The sequence below is a fragment of the Rousettus aegyptiacus genome, unplaced genomic scaffold (assembly GCF_014176215.1).
Source record: "Rousettus aegyptiacus isolate mRouAeg1 unplaced genomic scaffold, mRouAeg1.p scaffold_m13_p_5, whole genome shotgun sequence".
Taxonomy (NCBI): Eukaryota; Metazoa; Chordata; class Mammalia; order Chiroptera; family Pteropodidae; genus Rousettus; species Rousettus aegyptiacus.
Window position 1 is genome coordinate 111569179 of NW_023416308.1, and position 11339 is coordinate 111580517.

General features: G+C 31.7%; 1 protein-coding gene across 1 annotated transcript; it reads left to right on the forward strand.

The window, feature by feature from the left end:
• The first annotated feature begins 9499 nt into the window (after nucleotides 1-9499).
• Nucleotides 9500-10459, forward strand: LOC107499101 (olfactory receptor 8U8). The gene has a single exon (XM_016122965.2). The coding sequence runs from the start codon at nucleotides 9500-9502 to the stop codon at nucleotides 10457-10459; it is 960 nt and encodes a 319-aa protein (XP_015978451.2).
• The last annotated feature ends 880 nt before the right edge of the window (nucleotides 10460-11339 follow it).

Consider the following 11339-nt stretch of genomic DNA (forward strand, 5'->3'; position numbering starts at 1 on the left):
AATGAATCATTGCATCTTGAGGAATTGTAATTGCAGATAGCTAAAAACCTTTCCACAGCTTAATTAACAAAGTTAAATTGACAGGTATATTTAAAATAAAACTCCCTAACTTATGATATCATTTGAATAAAAAATATATATATACTACTGATGAATTTATGTTCCGAATGCTAACCAATATACAATTAAAATTATTTTTGCTTCTGTTGATGTAATTTCTACAATTTTTTTTATGAAAGACATAGAGTATCATTATTTAATATGCTTTCATTCTGAATACTATTGATCAACAGTGGATTTTATTAAAGTTTTTTCTAAGTATCGGTCTTCTTTAATGTGTGTATTAAGTGTACTGCATTATAATATTATTACTCTTTCAATGAACCACATTGGTGGAAGTTCCTTAGATCATTAGAATAAAAACGTAATTGTTATAATTAACTTTTTTCTGTTCTCTGATTTTTTAAATTAAACTTATTGGGATGACATTAGTTAATAAAATTATATAGGTTTCAAATGTACAATACAAAAAGTTTCTTTGTGTACTTTCCTAGTTAGCTTTACTCCTGTCCATAGATCTAGACAACTGGTGATTTACATTCCTTCTCAAATATTTGTCATTTGCAAATTTTCATATAAATAGAGTCATAAAATATTTAATCTTTTATGTCTGGCTTCTTTTACTCAGCAAAGATTTTGAATTTCATCCATGCTGTATCATGTATTAAAAGTGTTTTCCTCTTTATTACTGAATAGTATTTGTTTGTATGGATATACCACATTTTGTTTATCCATTTTCCAGTTGGTAGGCATATGGATTGTTCTATCTCTTGCCTAATACAAATAATGCTGCTGAGAACATTTGTGCAACAGTCTCATGTTTATATATATGTTTTTATTTTGTCTTTGGTTGATACCTGGGAGCAGAATTGCTGGGGGCAATTTGAGAGTCTATGTCAAACCTTTTACAACGCTCAAAAAGTTTTCCAATATGAGAGTTCCTGCTTCTACACACCCTCACTAACAATTTGTATTGACAGTCATTTTGACTAGAGTTAGTCTAATGGAAACCTAGCGGCACCATGCTGTGATTTTGATTTGTGTTTCTTTAATGGCTGATGATTTTGAACTTGATCTCTCTATTAATCTGCAGGTGATCTGAGAGTCTGTTAGTTATATCAAGGAGTATCGTGACTCCACAGTATCTATAACTTCGAGCTCTTTGAGCTCTTTGAGCTCTTTGAGATCACGTGTTTTGAGAATATTTCTGGCGATGGGTTTTTCTTGAGCTCCACTTCGAATCAAATCAGCCTATGTCTAGCAGCAAAGCTGTAGCTCCTCACAACTGCCTCAGCAACCACACTCCTAGGTATTTACCCAATTGATTCAATTTATCCAAAATAAAATTTGGTTTATTGCAGCCACATTCATAATTGACAAAGACTGCAAGCAACCAAATATCCTTCAATATGTGAATGGATAAACAAAATGTAGTACATCTACACAATGGAATATTATTCAACAATAAAAGGCAGTGAGATATCAAGCCATACAAAGACATTGAGGAATCTTAAATACATATTGCTAAGTAAAAGAAACCAGTCTGAAAAGACTGAATTATTTATACAACATGTAAAAGTCAAAACTAAAAAGATGGTAAATATCTTTAATAAGGCTTCTATGAAAAAAGTAAATTCTGAAAATGAAGTGTTATATAAAATTTTATTTCATCTATATTGAAATTGAATTCACTGATGGATTTGGAGTTCTCAAGATTCCATTTGTCTACTGTTCTCATAATCATTTCTTGAGCATTAAAAAAATCTCTAGATATTACGTTACTTTGTTCTCACAAATTAGTTCATCGTGATACCTCAGGAGAGAATTTAAGCTAAATAGCAGTGTCCCAATGGTGCTCTCTCAGCAGACAAAACAAAAAATTTATAACTTCCTTAGAGATCTCCTGAGAGGTCTTCAGTTTTTCATAATACTACGTATTATAAATCTTTTTTGTGACAAGGGAGGAAATTGGTATAGCATTGTAACCTAAGCTGTGAGTTGCGTGTGGACACTTAAAATAGTTGTTATGTTTCTGAATAAGCCTATGAACTCAATATTAAACAAATCTGCCAGGTGAAATTTATGGAAGATTCATGATATAATGCTTCTGAACTTCTGTCTAAAAACTGTGATGTTATTTTTTCATAACTATCTATAGATGTCCTCTAAGAGTGATAGTTTATGTAACTGTTTGCATTGATATATTATTTTATAATAAAAATTATGAGCAATCTAATTGAATTTTGTGAATATATATTTCATAAATTACATATACATAATATTTGCTATATTAATATGTAGTTATATATTACTGAAATATATTCGATATTTATATGTCAATATTTGATATATATAAATATATCACACATATATTTTATATATAGTTATATATTACTTAATTACAGTTAGAGTGAATGGCTTATCTGGAAGTGCTATTCATGTTCCAGTGTGAGGAATCATAGTTCTTCATTTATCTTTTCAATATCAGAACATAAGTCATGGCTTTTTTATAGCAATACACAGGCAGAAAGATGAGATATTTGGCCAATCGTGGTAGATTCATTTGTAAACTTAATTAATGAAGTAAAAAAAGACATTGTATATTCATAGAATAATTATTTAACACCTCAAACTTGCATTTCCTGACTATATAATTACTATTCTGATGATAAGTCATAGAACATAATTAAGCTGTCATTTTTAAATATTTGACACATTTATGTTTCAGTGAAATTTTTAGTGTCTATGCATCATATAAAAAGAAATGCAATATTCTGTCCCTCTCCCCATTATGTTGTATCCCAGTATTGTTACAGTTAAAAATCTATTTAATAAGAAACTATGTGGTAGATTTACCCATAGATATGTTCTTTGTGTTTATAAATCAATATAACAAAATTTTAATAGAAATTTTCTTATCTAGCTATCCATTATAAGTGTGAAATAAAGAGTATCACATTTTTCCTTAATAAAATTATAGAATAAAAACATTTGATACTTGTCCTAAGAGTAAGGAGATGTCTATAGTTATATCAGAAAAGTGGTAAAGGAAGTGTCTTGGAGAATGAGAGAAGTTGCTATGAGATGGTTATAGGAGTTGATAACTGTGTTTATGAAGATGATGCAAGGCTAGAGAGAGGTTTCTTAAAATGTGCTCATGCACCATTGGCATAGTTCACAATTTAGTGAATCCTGGCCAGGATTTCCTTAATGAAATAGTATAAAACATAGTAGAGTAGAACACAGAATAGAAAGTACATCCCAGATAATGAGATATGAACATGTGTACATATCCAGGAATGACCTAAGATATGTGCGCAAACCTGGAGACGAGGGTATATGGTCATGTTTTAAAAATCACTAGAATGTCAATGTGGCTAGAATGAAGTACTCAGAGTAAGCAGTGGAAAACAAGGACCTTCAAAATGATGGAACAAAGAACCATTATTCTAGAGTCTTGTTCTAGTACCAAACAGTTGGGTGAGGTTAGGCAAGTTCTTAAAACTCTGTCCGTTCCTCATGGCCACTGGGTGTCATCATTACATTCTACTAGAGACCAATAACTAACTGGTCAGCAATACCGATTCCTCCACCATGTAAGAGGAGCACCAAATCACTAAAACCCTCTCTTAATCTCTTCTTTCTCTGGGATGTCTTCACCCATCGGGCAGCTGTCAGCCAGAACAACTGGAACTAGTAAAAGAAACTCTTGGCTAATGAACTAACTATTCCTACCAAATCTCTTACTAATTAAGTTACCCAGAGGGTTTTCTTCTAAATTTCTCAATCTAGAGAGAAGAAATATAAATCATCCTGGAGAAAAGTTTTGTTTTATTAGTTAAATTTACATTATGACAAAGCTCATAGTTGATACTTTGCATTGTCTGTTTCCTTTAATTTATTACAAAATTACTAATGCACATCACTAGTTTTCAGATGGACAGCTAGAGTAGAAGCTTTAGGAAGCCAGGAAGCCACATCGTCCACCAGCATCTGTTTATTTCTCTGAAATTAAGCATAAAAACTCATAGGTCTACTAAAAAATAGGAGAGAATGAAATTATGTAGTGTCTTTTAGTAAACACTCACTTGTTAATGTTAAAACATTGATATATCGATTTCATTTAATGTAACAAGATAGAAATTCTCAAGTTACTGTATTGCATTTATTTGAGTAGCCAAACTCTGTCCACTGGGCATGGTCTTTATTACATGTCTTTTCATAGACACTATGACCTACAAATATTTTTCATGATGAGACATGAGAGTGAGGACATGAATATTAAAGGATGAACTATGCTATGAATGACATATGGATGCTGAATGGAATCTATGAACTTATGTAAAACCAGACCATCAGGTGAAAAATACAGGATTCACTGTACCAATTTAAAAGGTAGTTTAAGTTTTTCATGGTTCTTTATAAAATGTCCTGTACCGCTTATGCTTTATGTTACTGTTTAACTTGATATATTTTGTGTCATTTATATAAATTTAAAAAAAAAGAATTGAAGAATCATATGTAATTTTTGGACTCTAAGTATTTCTAATTCATCAGTAAGAGTTTCCTCTTAATTACATATATAATCAAATGGCATATCCAGAGACTTGGCTAATGCACCTAAAGCTTTTCTGATTTGTTCATTTTTGTTTTTTAAGTATTGTTCTGTACATAATGATCAAACATCTCAAAACCAAACAACAACTTATGACATTTTTTAACAAGGCACAAGTAGAAATGGAATGGTTAGCTAATTGCAAGATGTATTTCCTGGTTGGAGAGAGAAAGATTGTATATATTCATAGAAGAGTGGTTTAATATCTGAAACATAGAGTTCAAACATGTGCAATTCTTATATTGATCATTATTTATACAATGGAACTAGATTGTGATTTCTAAGATTTTGCTATATTTTCTCTTTTAATCAAAGTGTCCTGTTTATGCACCATGAAAAAGAATGTAATATTTAACACTTCTTCCTTAGATTGTAGCCCAGTGTTATAATTAAAGACATTTAATTTAAAACTAAGGGCAAATTTTAAACTCATAGTCAGTATATAAAAACACAAATTTACCCTTCTTTCCTGCACACTAATTTGACAATATAGTTCTCATTCAACATCTAGTTCAGAGTGAGTAGGATGCCAGTTAATGCTCAGAACTTTTACCAAATATCTTGTGAATACAGTATGGAGGGAGAGGTCCTTGGAAGAATTAGACTCACATTTCACAGAGAGCTATTTGTAAAAATTCTTCAAAAATAATTCCTACCTACTTTTAAAAGCTGAATTTGAAACTTGACACTAATAATCTACAATAATAAAAATAATTTTAAAAACAATCATTGTATTTTAAGTGTTAGGAGAACTTAACAGCAATAATATCATACTAAAGACAGGGCTGTAGATACGTAGTTCTTCAAAAATATGGAATCCCGTCAATAAATCTTCAGCATGTCTTAGCATCTCGATTGAGCATGCACTATAATATTTCTAGTAATTTTCCTTGGATCATGCCTTGAGGTAAGGTCCTTTGGGACAGAGACACTAACAAAATCATGCAGTCATCTGTTACCCATTATGAGAAGAAATAGGAGCACTGACTACGCAAGTAAGTTAGAGAATATATTTTAGAATGGTGGGTCTGACTCAGTGATGTGTAATAACATTTCTGTAGTAGCTCAAGATAAGAATTTTAAAAATAAAGAGTGGAATGCAATAGACTGTAATTTTAAAGTTTGAAGTATATTTTGTAAAATAGAGATAAACAGTGTTTTCTCTGATTTTATATTAGTTTTGATGAAAATATCAAGCTTGTCTCAATTTGGCATGGACAAGAACTAAAGGACTGGAAGGAAGTAAAGAGATAACCTAATCTAACCACTTTTTTATAGAGAAAGATAAATATGTTGAATTCCTATACGTTCAAGTGATTTTTCAAAACTCATATTATTAACTAAAGTCACTGAAGATGAGGTTCAATGAGCATCACATGTTCATATATTTAGGATTTGTAGAAATTCTACATGTACTTAACTCCAATTTTTTGCATATTCTCTGCTTGAAATCTTTTTTGCCTTAAAGCTTTTCATATTGGTTTAGATAATGCTTTGATATCTAGGAAAATCTTCCCATAACCTCTGCTCAAAGTCTTCAAGTGACATAGTATCCTTTCATATGTTCTCTTGGTATCCAATACTTAACTCAATCAGATTATTATAGTTTACTATTCTAGATCTGCTTGCTTGCTATATTCCTCCTCTTTGCTCTGTAAGCTTCTTGTTACCTGAACTCTAACCATAATTTGTTGTCAGCTCAAAACCCAGAAAGATATTTAATACAGAGTAGGAGGTCAATTAAAATTTGTAAATGTACACAAAATTACAAAATTACACACACACACACACACACACACACACATGCTAAATTAAAGAAAATTAAATTCTAGTTTAGAATCTATAAAGAGATTTGCAAAAAGCAGGTCTGTGATTGACCAGATTATAACTATGTCAAACTGTGCTTTCTATATTTGTAGTAGCTAAAGATTTTACTCAGGATTAGTGGAGACTGTGTTAGACAAAGGTTATCACAATGTCCCTAAAGGTATTTTCCAAAGCAAAAAATATAATTTAAGAATAAGATGAATGAATATTTAAAAATAATCACCATAATATTAATCTTAAATTAATTGATCTAAACTTAATCTTTTATTTCTTATTAGCTAACATTTAGAAGAAATTGCATTAGGAAATGAAAAAAAAGCATGACTTTCAGCCATAAACTGTCTAATCTTTATCAAACATAAAATATGTTAACTCAACATGGCAAGTAGCTCTTTAATGAAGAGGCAATATTTCAATTTAAAGGAAATATAGCATTTTTCCTCAACTATCCATTTTTCTTATAGAGAAAGGTACTAGGAATGGCAAGGACAAAAGCAGAGAAGCATGGACGAGCAGATTGTTATCGACAGATGGAGACCGATTATATTAACTGGACTGATAAAAGTCCATTGTTGGTTGGGAGTAGTATTGTAATTATAAAATTTTCAGGGACAAGATTATGCAAAGTCGCTGTGTATTCAAATATAATCCACACTTTATTTTTAATACAAAGTAAAATAATAACTATATACAATTATCAGTTTCTGTTTTGGAAGCAGAGAAAAATAACTGAGAGAAAAAGAGACCAGAAAATAAAGGAAATTTGGATAAAGATTTCTTTCCTTCCGGCCTAGTCTATGACCTGTTTTTCACCACTCTATCTTCAGGCTCTAAGTAGTGTCTGGAAATTAATAGTTTTCAACATAGGTTATTGAATGAAGGAATAAGGGAATTGAAATAGGCTCTTAAGGAAGAAGCAGTTACACATAACCAAGACAAATGTTAAGAATAAAATATCCACAGTCTTGGTAGCAGATCAGAGTTGAAAGTGTTCCTTGGAGCTATTTTTAGGTAAGTTGCTTTTCTTCTTGTTTTGGTCAGAATGGTGATGGTTTGTGATGGACTAAAGTGTAGTTTTTGAAATTGTGCTTGTAACTACTAGAAGATCCTGAATTCAGTTTTTAGAATCTTGACCAATATTATTTATATTAAATAAAATAGAACAGATAGATACAGTAGAACACAAAAGAACATTCAAGATCAGAGCATGCCAGGTAATGAAAGTATTATTCTGGATATGTTTACTAGCTCCATGCCATCATGTACCAAATCTTTAGTTCTGTGGTTCGTGGTCAACAGTTTGCATTTGAAAGCTAATAGTCTAGAGAAAGATTTGGGTCTGAGTGGTCAATTAAACAAAATATATATATATATTTATTTTGTCTCTCCTTTCCTCTTTCCTACTTTTTTTGCTCAAAATTGACTTTCTTTTTTGTATGCAAATTAGGTATTTGAAAATGATGGGTTGCTAGGTGCTTATTTCCCTCAATTTTCATGTTGCTATAATTAAACATTAAAACAAAACTCCATCTTTACTAAAGTTTTAGTAAATGAATTAATTAAAACAAACAAAATAACTGAAATAAATTTTTGATCATTTGAATAATAGTTGTGAGTACAATTCGAAGAAAATATTAAGAAATACAGGCTTTTATTTTATCTGTATATTTATTCCAAGTATAATTTTCAGAGTGTGTAAAGCAATTTGTATAAGTTTATTCAAGAAAGATTTGTTTTAATTTTTCAGGTGTAAAGGTAATAGAGAGAGAAGAAAAAGTAGTAAGAGAGAGATATGACATTTGACATTATAATAAGAACTTAATTCTAAAATTTGACACTTTTTAAAATAAATTTTATTTTGATATTCAATAATTCAATTTTAAGCATCAGTCAAAATGAATAAGACAATTAAATAGAGATTTTCAACTTAAAATAAAGCAAGAAAATAAAAATTAATTCTCAAAATAATCTAATCTATGTTTCTTCAATAAAAAGTTAAAAAGTTTGAAGAAACTTACAAATTGACTTTTAAAGGATACAAATTTCCAAATCTCTTGGAAAGAAAATATCAATTTTATTCTAAATTATAATGTATTATAAATATAATGAGAATTTATTCTCTTTGACTTTCTAAGTTTATACTTCATAGGTAAAGATGTTTATGCAATATTGTAGCCAGCAAAATCTAAAAATAATATAAACTTAACAACAGAAAAAATAAGATATATTACACTGACAGGGTAAAGATGAGATGTGAACTCCTGAGTCAGAAACACATGCATTCAAAACCCAACTATCTATACTCAAACCAGCCATTTGATTTTCTTTTGGATGTTTCTGTTTCAACCTCCTCTTCCTTATCTGTAAAAGGGACATAATAATGTGGTTTTTATTTAGAGATTTAGTGAGATAAAATGATGATACATCATCGTACCCTCTTTACTTGCTCATTTTCAATATTTACATTATTAACATAACTCTGAAGATTATTTTGAAAACGAGTGACTTTTAAGTGATAATTTATTAACATAAAATAAAAAATAGCAAACTGTGTTTCTACCAGTATTGGGACAATGTGGTGGTATGTCTACACAGGTACAATGACAGATCTGTCACAGTGATGCCACTGCAGAAGGTTTTCTTTTATGTTATTAATATTAATATTTTTTCACCAAAAGCAGTAGCTTAAACATTATAACAAGGAGGTTATAGTTTCAAATAGCTTAATGGATAAGATCTGTGTACAAAAAATGACACAATGTGGACTGTTCCACAGCTTCTATCTGTGTCTCTACAGTGAATCTGGAAGAGGATGCCTGTCTCACACATATCTCTTTCTGCTCTCCATCCTATTTCCAGATTCTCAATATGGTAATGATCTCTACTAGCAATAAAAACACTTTACAAGATACTAAAGTTTAAAAACATCACTTATAGGAACGGCAACTTGAATTTCACTCTTTTCTCTACTTTCTCACGCAGATGGCTTGAAGAGATATGGCTCAGATAAATTGCACCCAGGTAAAGGAGTTTATTCTGGTGGGCCTCACGGATCAAAACAAGTTGAAAATGCCCCTCTTTGTGATTTTCTTGTCTATCTACATCTTCACAGTAGTAGGCAACCTGGGTTTGATCCTAATCATTAGAACAGATGCAAGACTCAAAACACCTATGTACTTCTTCCTTAGCAACCTGGCTTTTGTTGATTTCAGTTATGCTTCTGTCATTACACCCAAAATGCTGGGAAACTTTTTGTACAAACAAAACGTTATCTCCTTCAATGCATGTGCTGCTCAGTTAGGCTGTTTCCTCACCTTCATGGTGTCAGAGTGTTTGCTCCTGGCTTCCATGGCCTATGACCGGTACGTGGCCATTTGTAACCCTCTCCTCTATATGGTTGTAATGTCTCCAGGAATCTGCATTCAGCTTGTGGCTGTCCCCTATAGCTATAGCTTTCTGATGGCACTGTTTCATACCACCCTCACCTTTCGCCTCTCCTATTGTCACTCTAATATCATCAATCATTTCTACTGTGATGACATGCCTCTTCTCAGGTTAACTTGCTCAGACACTCACTCCAAACAGCTGTGGATCTTTGCCTGTGCTGGTATCACATTCATTTCCTCTGTTCTGATTGTCTTTGTCTCCTATATGTTTATTATCTCTGCCATCCTGAGGATGCGCTCAGCCGATGGGAGACGCAAAGCCTTCTCCACCTGCAGCTCCCACATGGTGGCAGTCACCATATTCTATGGAACTCTGATCTTTATGTACTTACAGCCGAGTTCTAACCATTCCCTTGACACAGACAAGATGGCCTCTGTCTTCTACACAGTGATCATTCCCATGTTGAATCCCTTAATCTACAGCCTAAGGAACAAAGACGTGAAAGAAGCCCTGAAGAAAGTCGTCGTCAGTAGAAACCAGGTTTTCATATTCCTGAAAGTTAAAACATGATTTGAATAAACAAAAGAGGCTTTCCCCCTCATAATCTGTTCCTCCCACTATTAACAAAACTAGTAGAATCTTGATCTTAGTTGGTGGTCAATAAAGATTTGTCCACTTTAAAATGAAATTCTTCATTAGCAAGTTTGACTTAGAATTACAGTTAATGTGTAGAAAATGTCATAAGAACTTACATTCTATTATTTCTCAAAAAAACCCACATATTAAAAAAATTATCTTCTCTGCTAATTTTTGGTAACTAGTTATATAACTAGTTACCGGCCAAGAACAGACAAAAGTGAAGGCACCCTGAACACCTAGTTTAGGATTATGAGCGTTTTAATTATATATTTTAAGTTAAATACCAAGACACCACTGCAAACTACTGGTGTCAACGGGGAGTAATTTTCCCCCTGGGGACATGTAGCAATGTCTGGAAATATTGATGTTTACCCTGAGAAGCTATGTAGCTATTACTAGCAAGAGGGTTGAATCCAGGGATGCTGCTACATAACCTACAATGCCCAGGATAGTCACACAAAAATTTATCCAGTCCAAAATGGCAATAATGCCAAGGTTGAGAAAGCTGCCCTACATAATTATTTCCTAAACTATTGTTGTACAGATTTTATTCAGTGTAAGCTGCTGGAGGGTGTTGCTCAAGTTTCCTATATACTTACTGGTTTTCTCTTTATTTGTTCTACCAATTATTAAAAGTGCTAGTAAATCCTTAGCTGAGTTATGTTTTTACTTTACTTATCCCTCATTCCTGTCATTTTGACTTCATATATTATGAGGTACTTTATCTGTTGTACATAAATTTATAACTAATATATTTACTGATTTTTTTTCTGTTATCATTATTCAATACCCTTCTTTGTTTCTGGCAGGA

Bases quoted from the DNA above. Each gene is read 5' to 3' on its own strand.
- LOC107499101 (XM_016122965.2), top strand. From the start codon at position 9,500: ATGGCTCAGATAAATTGCACCCAGGTAAAGGAGTTTATTCTGGTGGGC.